The following is a 23720-nucleotide window of genomic DNA, read 5'->3' on the forward strand; positions in this document are numbered from 1 at the left end:
TGTTAGGAAATTTTTTGAGTTATTTCATTGAGTTATTTACGCTAACATCCCCTCAGGTTTTTTGTTTTTTCTCAAAATTCCCTGAGGTTTCAAAAATTACACGAACAACTTTGAGGTTTTAAATTGATTTCACAAAATCCATTTTCGGTGATTTTTCGTCAAAGATTGATGATTTTATATATATAAAAAATTAACCTTTGAGATCATATTGCATATACATTCATTGAGGTTGATTTTGTCATTTGCAAACTTTTTTTATAAATAAAATCATCAAGCTTTGGACGAATAATCAACGAAAAGGGATTCTGCGAAAACAATTTAAAACAGGGGTATTCATGTAAATGGGCGGATCAATAGCATCGTATTTTTTACACAAATTACGGGACAAGTTTTTAACCATTATATTAGAATGTATTAAATGGTTGGAATTAAAATTCAAACCAGTACATTAGTCATAAAGATGAACTCGTTGGAAATCTATGTTTCTCCTTTGGGTCTATGCAAATTTACCTTTCAAATCCAAACCTTTTCAAAGCTCATATTTAAGATGTAAATTAATAGGTACAAGGCATTGAGAACCCAAAACCTTATCCAAGTAAATAAAAAATAAAAAAAACCCTAATGTACCGACAAAAGGACGATTAGGGTTGAGGTGATGCCAAATTGCCAGCCTTTGATTTTGAAATAGTGCTTAGAAACAAAGCACATAAACCAATAGCAAAATCTCTACAGTACGATTAATGCAACTTTTGACTAAGCTTCAAAGTTTTCAAACCAACATTAGCATTAATTAATCAGATTTAAGGGATTGATAAAAACAAGAACCCTCTGGAGTCAGGAATATGATTATCTTAATGTGTTTTGAAATCTTATGACTTTTTTTATAATTAGTTCAAAAGCACAATGAGATGAGATGACGAAAGCACATAGCCGCTCAACCAAACATATTCGACCTTCCTATTCTCGTAGCAAGTGCTTTTTTTTTCAAACAAATCGTATAAAGAATTGTGTTTGTCAGTGTTTGAATCAGATGAGGCATACTGGTTTATGAAGGGCACGAATACTTTAATTAATCTTGTCTTACAGTTCTCAACGTCTCTTTTTTCTGTTCAAATATTGTTTAGTAGTTTGTTAGTTAATTGAGAAATGTTTGTTTTATCAAACTTGACATCTGCATGTGGAGAGTTTTAAAATATGGACATTTAACTCAAAATTAATCGGCCATATGGTGGAGAAGTCAATATCATTTAAGTTCTTTCATTTATGATGATATGAGGTATTTTCAACACGCCTATTCTTGTATGAGTGGTTATTCTTACAACACGTCTATTCTAATATGAGGTCTTCTAAAATTTAATCTCTAGAATCATTCTGTTTTTTTTTTTTCTAATACCTCGACAGCATTATGAATGTAAATATAATCATTCAGTTTGGCATAATTATGAATGCAGTTTAAAGTTGGAGCAACGAGTGAATACAGCATTAATTCTCCCACGTTAACTTAATTTTGATCAGTTAATGCAATGATGCATGTGGTCGAGAGTTTAACCTATAATTTAACCCGTTTGTCCATATTTTTTATTCGTACTTTTTTCGTTCCGTAATTTACCAACTAGGATTCATATATTTAAAATATCAATCTCATTTTAATCAAAGTTTATTGTCAAAGTTTTCTTGGAGAAAAAGGTTCATGGCTGAATTATTTCAGAAATGACATTTTCTATAACAAGAAAGATAATTTTATTCTCAAGCATTAAGAAAGATATTTGATTGTTCAATTTAACTTTTCACGTAACATTTCATGCAAAAAAAAGCTTTTAAGGTACGTGTATAAATATTGTAGCTTCACTAAAGATTTGCAGTAACTTTTTGGGAGATTAAGAATCTTATTTTGCTTTATCAAAAGAAACAAGGAGAACACTTAGAAAGATCGGATGCCAAAAATTGATGCCTTTGAGACACCCTTTATATATATATAGAAGCCTTTACACACTTTATAGCTCTTCTTTTTTCTTCTCTTTTTTTGGTCGGAAAAGAATTTACTTTATTTGGTTCTGAAACTCAACCAAAGCTTTAATACGTGCGCACTCTAATTCGAATGTGTTTAAATAAAAAGTGCAATTTTCTTGTTCCTTATTTATATGAAAAAACTTGTCTCTAAAAATTTTAAACTTCGATTATACTTTATCATTAAATCTTAATATAATATTTTAATAATATTCCATACTTTGAATTACTGTTCATGACCCCTCGGTGTTTTATTTTTCAATAAGGAAAAGGAAATTACAAGAGAAACCCTCTCGGGCACGGAGGCCCGAGAAGATCAAAATAAAAGGAGTTTGCAACAGACAGAGGAACTTCATTCTTCCACAAGCGAGAAGGGTTGAGAGCATGACCTAAACTAGCCACAGAATCCGGCGTGAAGTTGACTTCCCTATAAATATGCTGAAATTGGACTTCATGACCCCTTGTTGTTCTGGTTTATTTTTATCTATACACTAAATTAAAGAAACAAAAATGAAAAATGCAATAAAACCATTTCATAGACAAAAGAGGAAAACAAAATTGATTTCACTATTTGACGGATAAATCGAGTTCTAAGTCAAAATTTGAGCACAAGATTTCGATTTAGAGGCTAGGGTTCGAAGTCCAGGTTTAAAACCTAATTTTGGATGTTCAAGTGCTAAGTGTCAGTTCCAATGTATGTACAAGGTCTTAGTCAAGGATCGAAGCTTCCAGTCAAGAATCCATGTTTGAGGTTGTGGGTCTTATATCCACACAATTTAATGTCTTAAGTATAGATTTAAACGAGTTTGAGTATAGAGTTCTAAGTTCAATATCTTGTTTGTTTTAAAAATGTTGGTTTCATTCTTTAAAAATAAGAATAGCACATATACGAACCAAACATCGAAGACCAATCCATTACCTTCCAACATTAAGTCTTCAAAAACCACACAAATATCATAATGAGGCTGGACAACCCTAGGCCTAGTTTGTCACAAATTAATATCAAATCAAATGTCAATGAAACAAATGCATCATATAATAATATATCCGCCGTGGAATCATGATTATTGGTGTGAAGGACAAACCTCAGAGAACCTTACCGGCACGCTGCACGAAGTGTTCAAACGCAATGACTCCATCCAGAAGAAGAAGATGAAGACGATGATGATGATGATGATGATGATGATGTATGGCTTTTAAGCAAGGAAGAGAAAAGGATAAGGGATTCAGTCAAAGACCGGCTCAAGTACCCAAATTGCCCTTTATAATCATGTTTTTTTTTAAAAACTTTTTACCAGTTTGAGCTTCGAGTTTGGTGGGCCATATATCATCATATCATATCATAGCTGATGCAAGCAATCAACACAAGGGAAGACTTGGAACAAGTCATCACCAGTTCCAAAGAAACCAAACCCACAAACCCATCAATCAGATCAAAGCCCTAATCATTGCTGATAAGAAATTTAAAATCCGTGCATGGGGTCTGGTCTACATACCATAGCCTTTCCTTGATTTCTTTATTTTCCAAAACAAATTAAAAACCCTAGCCTTTCCTTCCCTCCCACCCTTTCTCTGTGTAGTTTTCTACCTTATGGCCCACATGCAGTTTGAGGGCGTGAAAGAGTGCTTGTGGAGGGTCTTGCACTTCTATGAGTTCATAAAACAGTGTAACTATACAACTTATTTTTGTAACTAATTATAAGCAACTACTCCTAGGGCTAAAATTTATAAGAGGGACCTCACCTGTTACATGTATACTATATAATGACAAACATAATGTAACACAATATGACGTCGTGACTATCGAGATTTCTAACTTCAATGGTAAAACATGTATCATGTACATATTCAGAGCGAAAAAATTCAATTCTTACCTACCCTCCCTTTTTCCCAATCCTCATACATATATGGAGCAAAAAGGAGGGGTGTTAGACAAAAGATCTCTTCTTAGCACAACATTACACAATTCTCATCTTAATAAGGGAGAATTTTATGAACATTGGATTATATAATGCACATTCATTGTTAATTCCTAGCTTCACGATTGAGTTTGATAATTTCTTAATTCTCATTTGCATCGATGGGATTTGAAGTTTTGAACCCACCACTATCTTTCTCTGCCATTTTTGGAAAATAAATTATTATTTTTCCATTGTAAAGGACAAATTTAAACATTGCTCATCAAAATATGTCCCAATCACTGCCTAAATATATAAATGCAAGGCAAAAGAACCAGAGCAGCGTCCAGTTTATTAAATCAGGCTAGCTACAAGCCTAGGACAGAGAGAAGCAGAAGCTTCACGGAAGCTAAGCAGCTCAGCTCTTTAGTGGGAAAGTAGAGGGTTCAAAAAGATTTCAAATTCCTGCATAATGCGGCTCCTGCTTCAATAATGTTCTGAAGTTATTCTCATCCCTGCTTGAAATCCACAAACTATTATGAATTTAGCAACGGATGGAAAATGAGATCTTTTTGTCTATTTCTGCTATGTGCCTAGGCAAACCAACAACTTGAGACTTGTGCATTTTTGAGTCTCTTTCGTAATCATAGTAAATTCCTTTTTGTCCATTACATGAGGCCTCTACAAATTACGGCCATTTTTTATTGGGTTAGATCTCATTAGCTTTTCAGGTATGTTTTTGGCAAAGGCCAAATAGTGGAAGCCTTTTGCCATTTGGTGCCATTTTTGAATTATTGTTTGCCAAGACCAGAATTGTGATTCTCAGAAAATTAAGATGTTGAAGCTCCTTTCATCTCATTGACTCATATAGATCATAAGACACAATTTGAAAGAAACTGTTGAGAAAAAGGTAAATGGAAAGAAAAAACAAAGAATTTACACAAGCACTCTGTGTTCTACCCTATTCATTTTTAATACTAAAGTGGGGAAAATAAGGCATAGAGAGGTTCTTCCTCTCTCCAATCTGTTTTTTTTACCATCTTCTATGCAAAAGCCCTCCCTGATTTTAACCAAAGACAGAGGACCCTTCTCATTGCAGCTTGCTCAATAATTCAAGACTTCTTCCTCTTCTTCTTCTCGGACTTGATTACATGATCGATGCATTCGAATGCCGCTTATGCTGTTTCTTGCTGCCATCATTTCAATAAGCGAAAGCCTCTTCTTCGGCCCTGGTTCCGGCCTTTGCTTAGGGGCACTGTGGGACCTTGACTTTGCGTTGAATGACTGAGTGCTTGACATGTAGTTTGGGAAGTTTGAGTAAGGCCGAAAGAAGCTGTCTCCACAAACACTCTTGGCTGGTGTACTGGGAGCATTGGATCGAAAAGAGTTTGTGAACCGCGGAGTGTTGTGTGCAGTAGAGAACTTGCATTCGTCGCCATTAAAGCACCATTCAAAATCTTGAGGCTGCTGTCTATCAGGTATAGAAATACGGGTTGGAAATGGACAGGGAAGTGGTGATGAGATTGTTTGGTAAGGCAGGTCTTCACTACATTCAGATAGTATGGTGTTGAATCTACGAGACCTGGATCTGGTTTTGAATGTGTCAATTTCCACAATTTTCGGGCTTTCATCAAAGCCATTAATGGAAGTTTCATAAGTTGCAGATAGCCTCCTGCTATAAAATTCACTTCTTGCGTCGTCAAATCTTTCCTGCTATAAACACATTTTAGTGTAAGAAAGAAGTCAAATGTAAAATGTGATCCAATATTAGAGGTTGGTGAAATTAGCACTTACAACGGACTTTCGGGCTTTGATTTCAGGTAGGAACCTGTTCTCTTTATTGAAAGAACGACGTGCTCGCTGGAATCGGACAGTTGTCTGTGCTCTAAAAAGAGCTTGCATACTGTGAAGAGTAGCAGCAGCCCGTTTCCGAACAAGATAGCCTCTAACAAGAGCCTGTAACTTAACCAGTCCTCTAAGAGCTCGGTGCGCCTTTCGTGCCTGAAGGCAAAACCAATTTTAGATTCAACAGAACAATGCAAATACCAGAGGAAGTTGGTAGGTTTTGCAAGTTCATAATAAAACTAGTCATAAATGTAGCAGCCCAAGTAGTGCAAATGAAGATAAGGTGAAAAACCAATGCCAACTTTAGAAAATAAATCATTACTAAAAAAAAGCAAGAAAACCGAAATCATAACACAAATGGGGGCATACAGTACAATCATGACCCTGTTCCAAGAAACAAGATTTCAAATTTCAAACACATAACATTCGGGCATGGGGGCTCACAGAATGAGTAGCCCGGTCAGAAACAGGGGAGGGAAGAACAATTCTCAGCCGTTTGATTGACCAAGAAAACAATTGTTTTTACTGTTTCATAGGATTTGGAAGCAATAGTCGACAAATGTTTGTATTCTACTGTTCCATTAGGATTTGGAAACAATTTCACATCTTTTTGCGAGCAGACATAAAAGTAAGAACTAAGAAAACAACTTCCATAAAGCCAACCAAAGCGTAGTCAAAATTTACTAACATTTCACGCAACCATATCAAGCAGAGTTTCAATGCAACATTCTCTAAGCAAAACCAAACATACCAATAATCAATTTAAGGTAAGGACTGGATTAAAAACTGAGAACCCACTTACCAGATAGCCTCTGAAAACAGTTTGAATCTTCATTGCAGCCCATCTCTCTTTTTTTCCAAACATGAGTCCACCGCCTTGACTTGTCAGCCTCACAACCGCCACGGCCGCCTGAGCTGCGGCCACTGCGGCATCAGCAGCGGCTGCAGTGGCAGCAGCCACCGCAATTGCGTGCTTGTTCTGCTCCTTGTCTGACTCAGCAAGATAGGATCTGAGCCAAGCAGAGTCGGGGACAGGAACATTTGGTGGATGATTGTTTGGAACATGACCAATTGTACTACCCGTGTCTTTCCCCGACTTGGCAAAACTCCACCGTTTCTTCTCCCTCCGATCACCAGACGTAGTGCTTTTATTGTCAACATGGTCTTTCTCTTTCTTCATCCCCAACAAGCCCTTCAACCATCTTGTAGCTCTCCCCATATTTGTGCTCTTTCTCTCTCTCTAGAATCTGAAGATACAAGCTGGAGAGAGAAAGTTAAAAGGAGGCAAAGGTTAAGTAAAGGGTAAGTCAAAACTCAAAAGACCCAGCTGGAGTTTATGAAGAAACAAACACCAACAAAGCACCAAATGTGGAGTGAGAGAAAAAGGGAGAGAGAAACAAGTGGAGAAAGTCCTAAAAAGATAAAGAGAATGTTTATGAAGTGAGTTAAAGAGCAAAGTGAAGTGAGCACCACAACCTAGTAAGCTATCCCCATTTTTACTCGCTAGATTTCGGAGTGAGAAACTAGGAGAAAGGCATTTCCAAGAGGCACTAGAGAAAGAAAGAAAGAAATAAATAGAAATGTTTTTGAAAAAGACTCAATCCAAAAGGGAACAAAACCTAAGGTGGAGCTAGCTAAAATAGAGCATAAAGGGTCTCTGCAAGATCTCTCAGAATCTTTACAGGTTGCAAGCAAAGAAGTGTGGAGCAAAAGATTAACAAACAAAAAAGCATCAAAACCTTAAAATATAAATCAGGATAAAACTTGGTTTTTTATTTTCTTTGGTGAAATTCTGACAGCACCTCGTGAAGAACTGCATTACAAGACAAAAAGTGTCACAGAAAGATGCAGAGGTTCAAATCCATTATAATATAACCAACCAAAGCTTCAAAAACTCACCCCAAGTAAACAAACAAGAATTACAGACAAAGCAAAGCATGAAAAGTGCAGAAGCTTAATGTAAACATTTTCACAGAAAAGGGAGACTTACCCAGATGCCCCCACTACTTCACTTCACAGCGCCTCCTTAAAATCTTAAATTCAAAAAAAGCGCCGAATTTACTCCCACTTTGTCTTCTGACTAGACTTGGCAAAACTACAACAACAAAAGGCACCACCACCACCGCTTCACTCTCTATCTATTTCTACTCTCTCTCTCTCTCGCTAAAAATCTCAACTTTCTGGAGCAACGTGTACTCAAAATGAAAGACACCCAATTACCCACTGACAATCCCGTGAATATTTTCCGATTTTCTTTTTCTTTTTCAAAAGCTTCTCTTTCAAAAACCCTTTTGAGTTTTATGCATCTTCCTCCCTCTCTCTCTCTCTCTCTTAAAAGAAAGAAAAAAAGAAAAAGAATACCCTTTTCTGCTATCTTCTGCTTCTGCAACCCTCTACCCTTCGTAACTTATAATTAAAGCCATAAATTTCTCTGATATCTCTCTCTCTTTCTCTGTCTGTTATATGTTGAAGTAGACTCAGACTGTGTACTATAGGAGCTGGAAAAACAGAGCAGGCTTTAAAAGCCCATTTACCCACTAAAAAGGACAGCTTTTTATATCTTCTCCTTTGTCCCTAAAAAGAGTTGTATGAGTGAGAGAGCCGAAAAAGGCTGAGACTTTGCTTTCTATCTTGGGTTGGAGAGAAGATGTTTGATCAGTTTCCGTATCTTTTTCACAGTGATTCCCTCTTCTCCATGATTCTTAACTCAGTCTCTGCCATTCTTTCTGCATCAAAATCTTTGAAACAGAGCCTTGGTTGACAATGGGTCTTTCCCAAACGAGAGCTGATCAAGCAGATCTGAATCCATTGGGGGGATGCAGACGCTGCTTATTAAGAAGAGAGAGAGAGAGAGAGAGAGAGAGAGAGAGAGAGGTAGAGAGAGAAGGGGAGGGGGTAATCTTGGGATTTGAATTCCATAAATGTTGGGTTTTGAATTTTTCCTGATATTTGGGATATACCAAAGTTAGATAAAAATGGCAATCTGCCATTAACTCTGTGTGGCATCGTTTACTTTTAGGAGCAGGTGATTTGAAAATGAAAATGGTTTTTTGATTTCCTTCAAATTTATTTATTTTTGAATATGCAGATCCTTTTCCTGTTGTCACAGTTTCTATTTATTTTTTATTTTTTATTTGGTCGAAAACAGTTTCTATTGATTTTTGTCACATGACGATGGATAGTACGGATCTTATATATTCTTTCTTCAATGTTTTGGCTAAAATCCAGTCACAAGTAAATGCATAACGTTACACAATAACTTTGTGAACATGGAAAGTTGGAACATTTTGACATTAAAAGAAATCAATTTCATCAATTTGAGCGAGTTAAGAGATAAGAGGGGGATATTAGGAATCCCCTAGTAGGAATTTTCACTGATATTTTTTGCTTAGGTTTCGTGTAATTATTAATTTCCAGGAAGTGAAAAGAATTTGTATACTTTAGGAAACTTCTTTTTTTAGCCAAAAGATTGTTTTGTTTTGGTGGAGCTTTTGAGTTTAAGTTAACCATGTGGTGTGTACATTTTTAGCCTAGAGACGAGGAGGTGAGTTTAGGGAGAAACACTTGTGTGAAAAGGGGATAATACTGTTTTTGTATTTTTGGTTAATTACGATATGTCACGCGTAATAACTTTTTCATTTGGCATATTTGGTTGGGGATAGCATAACAGTGTTATCCTCATTTTACACAAATTTTTCTCGAATTTAGAATAACAACAAAGGAAAATAGAGCTATCCCCTCTTGCTACATAAGATTCACATTTAAAAGTTCCGAAAGTGAAAAAGGAAAATTCACATAAGCATAACGTATGAGAGTAATAATGAACAAGTTACGTGAAAAAAAGAAGAAGAAGAAGATGCAAACACAATTGAAAGTGATAATATGTTTTGAAGAACTGTTAGTTTGTAAAGATTACAATCCTTATGGGACAGTGGGACCTTGCATGCTTTGAGTTGGGCGTTTATGTACTTACTTAGGCAGCCATTAATTCAAAGTTTGCCATTAATGTTCTGGACATTTTTCATTTTTCATGGAAAGGGACCGATCTACCTGTTAATCCTTCTCTTTCTTCATTCAAAACCGAACTAGTAGCTACTTGTCAGCTTTGGACCATGATTTGGTTTGCTCACAACTCGCAAAACTCACGAAACAGGCCTAAACTTGCATGGCAAATCAGTCAAACCCAAGTTGTTCTCCCTTTTCTTTGATCAAGCCCAAATGGTCTTCTTCTTTTTCGGCTTTTGTGGGAAAGCCCAAGTTATTTCATCTCCATAAAGTATTCTTTTTTGGGTAATTCTAATATGCATAATTGAGAAAACAAGATTCCAAGTGGCTCACATTGCCTCCTCCTACTCATTTTAGTGTTTGTGATTCCTTTTAGCAGAAGCCAAAAGTTATTTTTATTTTTTATACAAAGATATTGAGGGAGGGGAAATCAAACTTAGGACCTATGATGCATAGGTAAATACTCTTAATCATTTGAGTTATAACCTCCTTGCGCTATAAATTGATAATGATATGGATGAGTGTAGTTTCTCTCATTATAAAGAGATAATTGTACTTATTTACAAGAAATTCTTAGGTGTGACTGTCACTTCGTTGTATGGTGTTACTAGCCTACATGAATTCTGAAATACAAACTCAGTCGGTAATATATAATGTGGTTGTGATGTCCGTACAAATATGTTATACCAAGGGCGAACCTACGAAGGGACTCAATTGGGCTTTAGCCCAGTGCTGGTTTTGTACTTTAGTCTTTATTGTACAACAAAATCCACTACAATTAAATATTAGCCCACTTATCTTTTAGAATTCAGTTTATCCTAGCCACCCAAATCAAATTTTATTTTCTTCTACCCACTGAAATCCTACCATATTTTCTATTAAAAAATATATATATAATCCTACCATAAAATATTAATTAGCCTAAAAATTCCAGTTATAAAAGATCTTTGAATTTTTTTTTTAGCCCATTCCTTAAAAATTTTCTTGAATCCACCATTGTATCCTCCATATATGCATGAGTTATTTGATACCACATCTTTGGCGACCAGGGCCGGTACTGAGATTTTGAGGGCCCTCTGCGAAACTTAAATGAGAGCCCTCACATAATCTAATATGAAAATACTATAATAAAAAAAAAATTCCATGACTTAATATCATAAAACAATTTTTTGATAACTAAAATTCATCATCAATTAGCATGTAATAACAATCACAAATCAAATTCAAAAACTATTTTAAATTTTGTTGTTATAATGAAAAAGGAATACAAATACAAATAGAATGACATCATTGAGACTCAAACTTGGGCCTTGTACCAAGGGATATGCGCTAGAAATAAGCTCCACCAAATATACTTTTGTTTCACTATATTGCACGTTGGAGTGTATATACGGTTTTTATAATATTAATATATATAATATAAAGTAAAAAAAATTCGAGGCTCTCAAAAATCAGGCCCTGTGTAGTGGCGCCACTTACACTATGCCAGTCCGCCACTGTTGGCGACTCTTAGAATTTTTATAAGAAAAACCTTCCCCAAAGTGATGATACAAATCAAAAGGCAACTCTGTTGGGAGCCAACAATTTGCCAACTAGAGGCAACAACAACAACTTTTATTTCAACAATTTGCCAACTTTTATTTCAACTTTTAAGAATAAAACTGGAAACTTACACCTGGAAAAAACAAAAAGAGATGAAAGTAAAACGTCAAGCCCGAAGTCAAACCTAAAAAATGATCCGTTGAAGTTACAAAAGCTTCCTTGTAGTTGACGTTATTCCTCGCAGTTGACAATTTTGTTGGAGGAAGCTGAGATGGAGAGTTCAGCGACATTGATTATTCCGCCTCCGCCTCCGCCTCCTCCTCAAGCGGCGGCGAGGGAGTACGGAGTGACACGGCCAATATCGACAGCGGGTCCCACCGAAGCCGATATTCAAATGAATATAGAGTTGGAGAAGGTTTGTGCTTACCGAGTTTTGTTTTGCAAAGCTTGATTTATTTTGGTTCTTAATCTTATGGTTATGAAAATATTGTTTCTGGGTTTTCATAATCTTATGGTTATGAAAATGAAGTTTTTGGTTGAAGAAGCTGGGGTATATGAGAGCAAAGAGGAAGCTACCAAGGGAGAGGAAGTTCTTCAGCGAATTGAGCAGGTGATTATTGCTCATTTAAAACAAATTATGTGCTAAAGTTGCTTTTCTGGAGCTATATATGTTAACTGCCATTAGCATTACATTCTTGTTTTTCACTTCATAATTATAAATTTTTTGTAATTTATTCCATCTCCATTTTCTGATTTGTAGTTTCAACTTTTATACCCTATCTTCTGATTGTTAGATTGTTAAGGATTGGGTGAAGCAACTTACTCGCTCGAGAAGATACACAGAGCAAATGGTTGAGGATGCTAATGCTCTAATTTTTACATTTGGCTCCTATAGGCTTGGGGTAAGTATCCTTGCTCTTGATTGTTCTTGCAAAATTTCTGTTTGTGGTCTCAGTTGGTTTGAGAGGGAGAGAGAGAGAGAGAGAGATTGAGAAATGGATGTCTTAAATGCAATGTTACAAACTATTTAGTTTCAATATGCTTTTAGTCCTAGCTTCATTGATTTTTTTAGTAATATGCTTTGATTTGTTATTGTTTTTTGAAGTATACTTGTGTGGTTTGCCTTCTGTAGGTACATGATCCTGGGGATGAAATAGAAATGTTATGTGTCGGGCCATCCTATGTCAATCAAGAGGTAAATATTGACTGCAAGTGGTTTCTCAGAGTTCTAAGTCTTGCAATTGTTCACTGTTTTATCTGTACAACACTGTGGTGTTATATTCAGGAAGACTTCTTCTTTATATTGCAAAACATTCTGGCTGAGATGGAAGAGGTGACCGAACTGCAACCACTTCCAGATGCTCATATTCCTGTGATGAAATTTAAGTTTGATGGAGTACCGATCGACCTCCTTTATGCAAGCATTTCTCTCTTGGTTGTACCAGAAGTGAGTACTGAACTCCCCTCTCTTGTTGACCAAACTTTCTTTAAAAAAAACCAAATATCATGTTATTTCATATGGATGAGATGTTTTAAGGAATCTCTCTCTCCTCTCTCTATGTTTCGCTTTCTGTTATTTGTTTGATAAAATCAATAGGCATATAATATAATCACTGAAGTAATCAACTTAAATTAAATTGATTAATAAGATTAATTAAGTCTACTACTAGAATAGAGGTCACATGTAAATATAATGATCTTAAGTCTACTACTAGAATAGAAGTCTACTACCATAACTTTTCATATTAATTTGCATCCTTTTTGTATCCCATCTTTGCATTTGTCCTATATCTTCTTCTCTATATCTTTTGCTTTATTGCTTTAGAGCATTTTATTTTCTAAAACAGGACCTGGACATTTCTGATGCATCTCTGTTGTTTGATGTTGATGAGCATACTATTCGAAGTCTTAATTGCTGCAGGGCTGCAGATCAAATTCTTAAACTTGTTCCAAATGTTGAGGTGAAATGCTTCCTATGCGCGTGTTTTGTTGGTCTGGCAGTCGCCTTTTTTATTTTTATTTTTTCAAACACCTATATATACTGCCATATATCAAACCTCTCTTATCGAAATTTTTTGTTGTAGCATTTCTGTACAACTTTGAGATGCTTGAAGTTTTGGGCGAAAAGGCGCGGTGTTTATTCCAATGTGAGTACCACCTCACTCTACAATTTGTTTTGACTTATTTTACATCTAAACTGATTCCATGCTTGGTTGGTCATGTTTTATATTCAGGTTATTGGATTTCTTGGTGGAGTGGACTGGGCTATTCTTGTTGCCCGGGTGTGCCAGCTTTATCCCAATGCAGTTCCCAGCATGCTGGTTTCTAGATTTTTTAGAGTATATACACAGTGGCGTTGGCCAAATCCTGTCATGTTATGTGCCATTGAGGAGGATGAACTTGGTTTTTCTGTCTGGGACCCGCGTAAAAATCCTCATGACCGGACTCATCACATGCCAATTATAACCCCCGCCTACCCTTGTATGAACTCCAGCTACAATGTGTCACAAAGTACCCTGCGTGTTATGGTGGAGCAGTTTCAATATAGCAACAACATCTGTGAGGTATGTACCTGTTCTGTCTTGTAGTCGAGAGGTAAGAAGAAGAGTGTGTGCTTTAGCTTGTTTTCCATAGTTGACAATTATTGGTCACTTTCTCCTTTTCATTGTTTAAATCCAGAAAGTGGAGCTGTTTAAAGCTGAGTGGTGTGCTTTGTTCGAACCATACTTGTTCTTTGAAAGCTACAAGAACTATCTTCAGGTTGACATAGTTGCTGCTGATGTTGATGACTTGCGTGCTTGGAAAGGCTGGGTCGAATCTCACCTGAGCCAACTAACTCTAATGGTACTAATGACTATATCTGTTTTTTCTGTCCTCTTTGAAAAACAGAAATGTATAGTCCTCTCATTTTGGTGCTTCCATTTACATTTTCAGATTGAAAGGGATACTTTAGGGATGTTGCAATGCCATCCTTATCCCCGTGAGTATGTCGATACGAACAAACAATGCGCACATAGTGCCTTTTTTATGGGTTTGCAGAAGAAGCAGGGGGAAAAGATTCAGGGTCAGCAGTTCGATATACGAGGAACTGTTGATGAGTTCAGGCATTCTGTCAATATGTACATGTTTTGGAAACCGGGGATGGAAATTTATGTTTCTCATGTTCGTAGAAGGCTACTTCCTCCGTATGTGTTTCCAGATGGTTGTAGACCACCTCGACCGTCTAGACGTACGGGCGCAACATCAGGCTGATAAGTTGTCTCGTGATGATGGAGAAGTTTGTGCATCTGGTTCTAGTGAGAGTAGCCTGAAGAAGAAGAAGAAGGATGCTTATATGAATAGTTAGTAGTAATGGAAACTTCAGAAAGAACAAATGTCAGCCAAAGGAAGGATTCTATTTTGGTGGAGCTTTGGGCTCAACAATTACTGTAGAATGGTGTAAATCATACAATCTTTTGGTTTGAAAAAAACAAGAAATGTTTCATTGTAAAGATTACAATCTTTATGGGGCAGCCATTACACAAAGTTTACAATTTTTTAACATGAACTTTATACTTTTTTGAAAAAAATCTTTTTTCATGCAATCAAATTTGGTACCTTTTTTTTGGGTGCAAGTGATTTCTATTAGATATTTTGCATTATCTTTCAAGTGATGGGATATAGGAGACCAACCATTTTCTCTTTCCTTCTTCTTTTCTTTGTTGTTTTCTTTGTTGTCACAACTGGCTGTGCAGTTTCTTTGGTCTCTCCATGAGCACTTTGTGCTTTCTCCTTTTTCTGATGTTGATATGTTGGTTTGCCAACTTTGGCCGGCTCCTATTGCCTCTACTCCGCATTCAATGTTTGTGATTCATTTTTCCTACCAAATATTCGAATGGAAATAAAAGTCAACTTCATAGTCATATTTCCAAACAACTCATTCCGCTAATCAAACGAGCCCTAATAATATAAGGTATTATTTTTTTCATGTCGGTAGATAGATTAAAAAACCCTTCTCCGCGTTATTAGAATCGAAAAAAGTGATAGTAATAGAAAATTAAGGACATGAGGAACCGTGAGCAATTCTTTAGTGACACATTAAAGTTTGAAATAATTTTTTTTTGGGTAATAAAAATGTGTATCGGGGAGTTAATAACTATATCTACCATTTTATAAATTCAATCATTAAAGATTTTTTGATCCTGGGGTGGGTGGGAGACTGTTAGAAAATCAGATCTACTTGCAACTTGCTATTAGAAAAAAGGAAAAAAAAAGAAAAAAGAAAAATCAGATCTGCTTGCACATCCCTACGTCGCCACGTGTCATGAGTCCGTTAAAGTTACAATCAGCTTCCTTGTAGTTGACGTTACTAGTAGCCACCGTTACTAATCAGCTTCCAAATAGCATTACTCTTTCTCTTTTTCTCAACGCGTAACCACCGTTTCGTTTTTTAAACATTTTTTTTATTGAAACGCACCGTAACGCCGTTAAAAACCCACAAACAGCAAAGCAATTAAAATCTAAAGAGATAAAAACGAAAATAAATAAATATATTTATATCAAAACACAAAAACCCACCGAAAAATCCAACCGACCGCCAGCCAGCCAGCCAGCCAGCCAGCCAATACTTTCCCCTCTCTCTCTCTCTTCTCTCTCTCTCTCTCTCTGCCGCTCCTGATTGACTCCCCCAATTCTCTCTTCTCCGACGCTTTTAGGGTTTGTTTCTTTCTCTAGAAATCTCCTTAGGGTTTCCTTGTTCAGTTAGGTCTGTCAGAATTCCCAGATTTCCGATTCCTATTTAGTTTTGTAATTTTGACCTTATTGGGAAAGTACTTTGCTTTTTATTTCCTTCCGTTATTAGGTTTTCGACTATTAACTTCCTTAAATTCTAGGGTTTTGGTTTTCGATTTCTGTACAATTTCAATATCGGATCGTGTTATCTTTTAGTGGAATTCTAGGGTTTTCGAATCTTTGTTTGGGAGGAATTTTTTTTTTTTCTTTCAGACTTTCTTTTTTCGGGGGATGCTGAGATGGTGAGTTCAGAGGGATTGATTGCTCCCCTGCCGCCTCCTCAAGCGGCAGCGAGGCAATACGGGGTGACAAAGCCAATATCGACAGCTGGGCCTACAGAAGCCGATATTCAAAGGACTTTAGAGTTAGAGAAGGTTTGTGCTATTGAATTTTGCTTTGGAAAGATTGATGAGTTTTTGTTCTTGATCTTCTGGTTATAAAATTTTGTTTCTGGGTTTATGTGTATGTGAAGTTTTTGGTTGATGCGGGGCTTTATGAGAGCAAAGAGGACGCTGACAAGAGAGAGGAGGTTCTTCACCGAATTGGGCAGGTAATTGTTGATTGGTGTACACAAATTATATGCTAGTGAGACTTATCATACTCAAAAGCCAGTTTTAGTTTTAGTTTTAGTACTAGAGGTGGTAGTTTTATGTGTGCTATAGTATTGATCACCTATTATTAAGGCAATAGAATGATTAGGAATTTATGGTTTAGGTTAGTAATTATTTATCAGTAAAGTTTAGCTGGCTAATTATTTCGTTGTGCAACTATGTTATTGGAGAATTTTCAAGCCTCTCTAGGTTGATTGTCAACTTTTGTTTGTTCTAACTATTGGTGTTATTGATTTTTATTAATATTAAACGTTTGTTCGTATTAATTTTTTCAATATGATTGATTGTGTAGATTAAGTGCCATTAGCAAATACAAATATGTCTAGTAGGGTCTTTGGGTCCAATGGGTTTGGATGTGTCATAAGATTACCTTTGTGTAATAATTTGTTTTGCCATTATGTGAAATGGAGTCTTTGATAGTTCTGCCATCAAGTTAGTTGAAGTCCTTGATAGTTATTTTTGGACTTGCCTAAATTATGGGTTTGATTGGATTCTGGATTAAATGGTAACTATAAGACTAGGGATTTATATTTCAATTGGAAGGGAAGTAAAAATTCAGAAAGTGCAGGAGTCAGTGGCTTACTTAGAATATGAAATAGGTTTCTTTTGTTGTTGTTGAAGGTTTTCTTATTTTAATAGCTGAAAAATATTCTACAGTCTATTTAGAGGGAACCCCGTGGGCATGATATAATATTAGTATATGAAGTCAAAAGAGTAAAAGTTGCAGACACAGTGTTACAGAAACAGGAGTATCCAGTGGACATTACAATTCCTTTAGAAAACATGCACTTAATAAGTAAGAAAAGCCTACTCGTGATGCATGAACAGAATGTAGTCTGGGAGATGCAGCTATTTTTGTTACAGAAAACAAGCTGATCCTGTCTTTGGAATAAAGGTCATGCTTTTGTATTTGGTATGTGCATGACTAAAGTTGTTTTTCCTGGAGCTTGTTTAGGTGTCTCACATCTATGAGATATGGGCTTGAAGTGTATGTTAACTGCTGTTAACATTACATTTTTGTTATTTTTAGGAGAATGATTATGATTCTATTTATATATGGCTTTTTATTTTTGCTAAATGTAGAGAATTGTTTACATAAGTGAAAATCCTGAATTTTGTTTTAGCTCCTTTGCTGATTTCCATATCTTCAACTTTCTTATCCTATCTTCTGGTGGTTAGATTGTTAAGGATTGGGTGAAGCAACTTACTCGCTTGAGAGGATACACAGATCAAATGGTTGAGGATGCCAACGCTCTTATTTTTACATTTGGCTCCTATAGGCTTGGGGTAAGTATCCTTACTCTTGATTGTGCTTGCCAATTATTTATTTATTATTATTTTTTTTTGTGGTCTGAATTGGTTTGAGAGAGAGGTAAATGCATTTCTTAGAAGCAATGGTACACGCCATTTAGTTTCAATGTGTCTCAAGTCATAGCTTCAGTGAATGTTTAGTAATTTGTTATTTTCCTTTGCCAATTTGATTGGTTTGTTTTTGTTTTTTTTTCAAATATACATGTGTTGGTTGCTCTTCTATATAGACAGTTAGTTTGCCGTTACTTTTTCCTTAGGTGCATGGTCCTGGGGCTGACATAGACACATTATGTGTTGGGCCATCCTATGTCAATCGAGAGGTAAATATCGACTGCACACGCTTTCTTGTCGAGTTCAGAGTCTTACAATCATTTGTATCTATTTAATACTTGTATGTTGTCTTCAGGAAGACTTCTTCTTTATATTGCACAACATTTTGGCTGAGATGGAAGAGGTGACCGAACTGCAACCAGTTCCAGATGCTCACGTTCCTGTAATGAAGTTCAAGTTTGATGGAATATCAATCGACCTTCTTTATGCAAGTATTTCTCTCTTGGTTGTACCAGAAGTAAGTACTGAACTCCCCCCTCTTGTTGACCAAACTTTCTTGACAAAAACCAAAATATCATGCAAGTAGTATGAAAGTGAAACTTTTTCCTAACCTTTTTGTCCTATTTTATCTGGATGGGATGTTGATCGCTCTCCTCTGTCTATGTTTAGCTTCCTGTTATTTGTTTGATAATTCATGTGGGGTTGGCCACAGCTGGGATCTCATCCTTATGTAGTTTGTTGAATAAGATAATGCAGACTATTTTAAGTTCAATTACAAAAAAAAATCTAAATGTGGTTGCAATCTAAAGGAATAAGCAGATAATATGATTGTTAAAGAACAGATCAACATCCAAAATCACTAAGGTCCAGAGATACAACCAGAATAGTTTACCATCAATGCTGCCACCGTCATCTTTCAAGATCTAATAACACCTCAAACAATTGATTAACTAAAAATGAAGAGGGAAGGAAAAGAAAGGAAACAGGAAGAGGAGGGAAAAGGGGTTAAGGTTGAAGTTATATAATCTGGACTATATAAAGCTACTTATATAATCTGGAATATCTTAATTTTATTTCGTCACTGTGATTTATGTTTTCTAGGAAGCTTGTCTCTTTTGGTTGTGATTCTTGTGAACCCTGGTCAGTCAGTTCTCATTACCTATTTCCTACAGTGTTTGCAGGAATATATGCTTGTTCATCAGAAGTTTTAGCTGCTTGTTTTTTTTGTATGCAAATTTTAATTTCGCGGAGATGTTAGGCATTTGTGAAATTCAATTTGGTTGTTTCGTAGCCTTATCTTTGCATGTCATCATGTCATCTTTCTTGCCTAATTTCTATTGAGTTTATTTATTTATATATTTATTTTTACATTTTAATTTTTGCAACAGGACCTGGACATTTCTGATGTATCTCTGTTGTACGATGTCGATGAGCCTACTGTTCGAAGTCTTAATGGCTGCAGGGTTGCGGATCAAATTTTAAAACTTGTTCCAAATATTGAGGTGAAATTCTTTGTATGCATGTGTTTAGTTGGTCGGCCAATCACCTGGTTATTTTATTTTTTCCAAAAGATATTTATACTGCTGTATGTTGAACCTCCCTTATGGTACTTTCATTTGTTGTAGCATTTCTGTACAACACTCAGATGTTTGAAGTTTTGGGCGAAGAGGCGTGGTGTTTATTCCAATGTGAGTACCTCACTCGAGATATTATGTTGACTTATTTTACATTTAAGTTGATTGTTATACAATATTTATATTCAGGTTACTGGATTTCTTGGGGGAGTGAACTGGGCTCTTCTTGTTGCCCGGGTGTGCCAGCTTTATCCCAATGCAGTTCCCAGCATGCTGGTTTCTAGATTTTTTAGAGTATATACACAGTGGCGTTGGCCAAATCCTGTCATGTTATGTGCTATTGAGGAGGATGAACTTGGTTTTTCTGTCTGGGACCCACGTAAAAATCCTCGTGACCGGACTCATCACATGCCAATTATAACCCCTGCCTACCCTTGTATGAACTCCAGCTACAATGTGTCGCAAAGTACCCTGCGTGTTATGGTGGAGCAGTTTCGATACGGAAACAAAATCTGTGAGGTATGTACTTGTTCTGTCAGAAGAGATGCTTTAGCTTGTTGGTCACATTTGTTGGTCACACTTTCCGTTTCAATTTTTAAATCCAGGAAGTCGAACTGAATAAAGCTCGGTGGTGTGGTCTGTTTGAGCCATATTTGTTCTTTGAAAGCTACAAGAACTATCTCCAGGTTGACATAGTTGCAGCTGATGTTGATGACTTGCGTGCTTGGAAAGGCTGGGTCGAATCTCGGCTTAGGCAACTGACTCTAATGGTAGTGTCTATATCTTTTTTTGTTCTCTTTCAGAATTAGAAATCTGTAACATATTGGTTCCTCTGTTTATATTTGCAGATTGAACGGGATACTTTAGGGATGTTACAATGCCATCCTTATCCCCATGAGTATGTTGATATGAACAAACAATGTGCCCATGGTGCGTTTTTTATGGGTTTGCAGAGGAAACAAGGAGAGAAGACTCAGGGTCAACAGTTCGATATACGAGGGACTGTTGATGAGTTCAGGCATTCCATTAATATGTATCTGTTTTGGAAACCGGGGATGGAAATTTATGTTTCTCATGTTCGTAGAAGGCAACTTCCTCCATATGTGTTTCCTGATGGTTGTAAACGACCTCGACCCTCTAGAATTATGGCCCAGCAGCAGGCTGATAAATTGCCTTATGATGACGGTGAAGTTAGTGTGACAGGATCTGGTGAGAGACACCTGAAGAGGAAGAAGGATCTCGATGGGGTGGATGTGAATCAAGTTATGCCACTAGAGAAACGGCAATCTCTTAGCCCACAACCCCGTGATTCAGTTTCTCCTGTAATTATTTCTGACAAGGCAAGCAGTGCATCTCCGGAGCAGTCGGATAAAGGTTTTAGCATGGAAGTGGTTGAGTCAAATAAAAGAACACTGTCGGGAGAAACGGAGCCTGAATATGCCTCAAATTCCAGTACTATTACAAATGTTACAAGCAAGGGCAGTTGTGATGATGCGGGATTTGGATCAGTGGCTGTTAGCAGTGAGGGGAATACTAGGAGTGTTGAGGGAAGCAGTGTTGGGAGTAACAACCCAGGATATTTGCAGGGCGATGTATGCGAGGCAGACTCGGAATCTCTTTCTGATAATGGATGTGGAAATGGAAACCTGCGGCAAGATGGATCTCAAGAAGCATTAGAGGTTTTGGATTTAAGTTCCTTTACTTTGACTGAATTTTCTGGTGATTCATTTTCATCATATGGTCGTCTTCTTTTGCAACGTTTACTCTGCTAGTTGGATGTTGTCTTAATTTCTTCATCTAACTCAGAGATTCTATGACCAAATGCACCAATGGCATAAAAGTAGCAACATCTGAGGTATCTTCGAACAATAATGCAAGTCCTGACAGGATATGTGTTGGGTCCTCACTTGTGTTGCACGTGTTAAAACATTGGACATTTGGGAATACAAACCTATAATTAACTTGTTTTCCATTTTCTTTAACTTGCCTTATCTTGGAGGTTTTCTTTGCACTGACCAATCTACCTAATTTCTTTGTTTTTTCTTTTCTTTTCTTTGTTTTTCACTTTTTACTCTGAAGCCGAATGCTGCATTTGGGATGCTACTCAATTCCAACGAGGGAGTAAACTCTGAACAAAAAGCGGTGATAAGGCATGTGTAGTGAATTTCTAAATAGAGAATTTTCTTGGTTATTTTTGATGTATTGTTTATCTTTATGCTGCTCCTTTTGCTGTGGTGGTTTGAATAGCAGGTTGAGTCTAACATCAACGGCCTGAGCAAGCTGGATCTTTGTATATTTGGCTGTGAAGTTATTACTCAAAATGAGAGAGGAAGAAAGCCAGCAGCTCGGGTAAGTGTTCTTATTATCGCTGGCTTTCATTTGATTCTTTTTCAGGCTTGATCCATGCACCCTTGCGGATGAAGCCAAGAGATTCGAACTGAAGTCCATGGTTTTTTGTACAATTTTCTTATTTTAGAACTTGTGAATTATACTGATCTGCGTAAGTTTTGAGCTTTGGATGCTCTTAAGAGTCTTAAGAGGATTTATTCAGATGCTCGCTAACTTGTGCATATAGTAGTAGGTAGTAGGTTTTTACTTTTCGTCATCTGGCGGTTGTGGCAAAGTGTCCTAGGTTCTCCAGGTCCAGGAAAAAAAAACCAAAAAAATTGAAAAAGGTGAAAAAGTTAAATAGTGTCTTCTCTTTGTAAGGGTGGTGGGGGGAAATGTGTTGCTGGCTCTGTAATGTGCTCAACGTACAATGGTTGTCGGATCTTGTTTGAGTTTGAGTGGGACCACTGTTGAGGGTGTGTCTATCTTCATTCGACCTTTGTACATTATATGCAATGTAATGAATATTCAACTTCCCTCTGTTTCTCTCTCTCTCTCTCTCTCTCTCAATAAGTTTTAATTCATTGCGCAATTCTGGTTATGATTGTGTTTATGCATATTTAAATCGGGGCAGTTGTGCCCCTTTGAATCAGCTCAATGTGAAATTATTGGACTCTTGATCCACCTGTTCACTTCACACATCTCAGTTAAATCTATTACAGTTAACCGTTGGATTTAGATCTAATGAGCATTAAAGTCAAGGTTGGCTTGTGATAGGTAGGGTTTTACTTTATGCGGGTCTCTGGCCAAAGAGGAGAAAAATTCCCAATTAGAAATGGAGTAGGCGGGTTTGCTCATTTATCTCCCAACAAATTCCAAACCAAGGTTTTGGTTAATTTACATTATTTCCTTCCCTTTGAAAACGTGCAATTGAATTGAATTAATGTTTGCAATTGAACTCAATTGAATTGGTTCGAGCGGTTGCCTGAAAAAAGTTATTTATAGTATAACTAACTCAACATGCAGCAAAATGAATTTGCGTTATCAGCTCTGTGCCAAAAAAAAATAAAAGGGCTAAATACCCGTTTGGTCATTGAGTTTTACATGAAAATTTAATTTGGTCGCTAAGAAAAAAATTTAGCCAAATTGGTCACTGTTTCAAGATGTCGATTCTTTCGTTTAGCGACACCATTTTGTTGTGGTGTTTGAGGACACGTCGTCTCACAGATAATTCCATGTTGTTGAAAGTAAACCTAAAAGTTATGATTGACAAATTCTCCACGATTGTCTGAGCGAAGAATTTGTATTTGAGTATTGAATTGAGTTGTCATATATTTGTGGAAGAATTGAAAACGGGAAAACACTTCATTTTTATTCTTCAGCAAATAAAGCCTTGTTATTTGTGTACAATCATCTACGAATGTGACAAACCACCAAATGCCAGAAGGAGCAGTGATAGGTGAAGATCCCCAAATATCAGAATGAATTAATGTAAACGGAGTAGTACACTCATTCGTACTCAACGGATATGGTACACGGTGACTCTTGGCCAAAATACAAGTATCACATTTGAAGTTGGAGTCCTTGAAACCTGAGAATAAATCTGGTACAAGATGCTTCAGATAACTAAAAGATGGATGTCCCAATTGACGGTGCCACAACCGAATTTGCTTTTGTTTGCTATCACAGGGATGCATCACACTATTAGCCATGTCGGGACTGAAGTCATCTACATAATATAGCCCCCCTCTCTTAGTACCATGACTAAGAATCTCCTT

General features: G+C 36.6%; 3 protein-coding genes across 7 annotated transcripts; 2 read left to right on the top strand and 1 right to left on the bottom strand.

Annotated features, from left to right (window-relative positions):
• Positions 1–4735: 4735 nt before the first annotated feature.
• LOC110773543 (protein IQ-domain 26-like) lies at positions 4736–8751 on the bottom strand. 5 transcript variants are annotated; one of them, XM_021978227.2, is made up of 5 exons: positions 7741–8748; positions 7490–7563; positions 6553–7010; positions 5700–5906; positions 4736–5618 (listed from the first exon to the last, which is right to left on the bottom strand). In XM_021978227.2, exons 3-5 carry the CDS (start codon positions 6967–6969, stop codon positions 5010–5012), a joined length of 1233 nt encoding a protein of 410 aa, XP_021833919.1. In that variant the 5' UTR covers positions 6970–7010; positions 7490–7563; positions 7741–8748; the 3' UTR covers positions 4736–5009. The 5 variants fall into 5 exon arrangements, with proteins under 5 accessions (XP_021833919.1, XP_021834041.1, XP_021833982.1 ...); XM_021978349.2 differs by lacking the exon at positions 7490–7563 and having other exon boundaries at positions 4736–5615; positions 7741–8751; XM_021978290.2 differs by lacking the exon at positions 7490–7563 and having other exon boundaries at positions 6553–6997; positions 7741–8749.
• Positions 8752–11568: 2817 nt separating this feature from the next.
• Positions 11569–14710, top strand: LOC110774347 (nuclear poly(A) polymerase 4-like). Its single transcript, XM_088250203.1, is given in 11 exon segments — positions 11569–11712; positions 11827–11907; positions 12092–12199; positions 12430–12492; positions 12583–12744; positions 13145–13258; positions 13382–13444; positions 13532–13861; positions 13977–14141; positions 14232–14525; positions 14527–14710. Coding segments are annotated over 11 exon segments (1641 nt in total). The 3' UTR covers positions 14644–14710.
• Positions 14711–15866: 1156 nt separating this feature from the next.
• LOC110744556 (nuclear poly(A) polymerase 4-like) lies at positions 15867–22014 on the top strand. The gene is made up of 13 exons (XM_088250204.1): positions 15867–16441; positions 16540–16617; positions 17858–17965; positions 18247–18309; positions 18396–18557; positions 19429–19542; positions 19666–19728; positions 19804–20133; positions 20220–20384; positions 20463–21293; positions 21694–21768; positions 21865–21963; positions 22009–22014. Exons 1-13 carry the CDS (start codon positions 16307–16309, stop codon positions 22012–22014), a joined length of 2229 nt encoding a protein of 742 aa, XP_088106330.1. The 5' UTR covers positions 15867–16306.
• The last annotated feature ends 1706 nt before the right edge of the window (positions 22015–23720 follow it).

This window comes from Prunus avium, chromosome 3 (genome assembly GCF_965620075.1).
Source record: "Prunus avium chromosome 3, drPruAviu1.hap1.1, whole genome shotgun sequence".
In the NCBI taxonomy this organism is placed as follows: Eukaryota; Viridiplantae; Streptophyta; class Magnoliopsida; order Rosales; family Rosaceae; genus Prunus; species Prunus avium.

Bases quoted from the DNA above. Each gene is read 5' to 3' on its own strand.
- LOC110744556 (XM_088250204.1), top strand. From the start codon at position 16,307: ATGGTGAGTTCAGAGGGATTGATTGCTCCCCTGCCGCCTCCTCAAGCG. The intron at 17,966-18,246 runs GTAAGTATCCTT...CTTTTTCCTTAG, and splicing joins TTGGCTCCTATAGGCTTGGG to GTGCATGGTCCTGGGGCTGA. The intron at 21,769-21,864 runs GTGTAGTGAATT...TTTGAATAGCAG, and splicing joins AAAAAGCGGTGATAAGGCAT to GTTGAGTCTAACATCAACGG.
- LOC110773543 (XM_021978290.2), bottom strand. From the start codon at position 6,969: ATGGGGAGAGCTACAAGATGGTTGAAGGGCTTGTTGGGGATGAAGAAA. The intron at 5,907-6,552 runs GTAAGTGGGTTC...TTTTGCCTTCAG, and splicing joins CTGTTTTCAGAGGCTATCTG to GCACGAAAGGCGCACCGAGC. The intron at 5,619-5,699 runs GTAAGTGCTAAT...ATGTGTTTATAG, and splicing joins TCAAAGCCCGAAAGTCCGTT to CAGGAAAGATTTGACGACGC.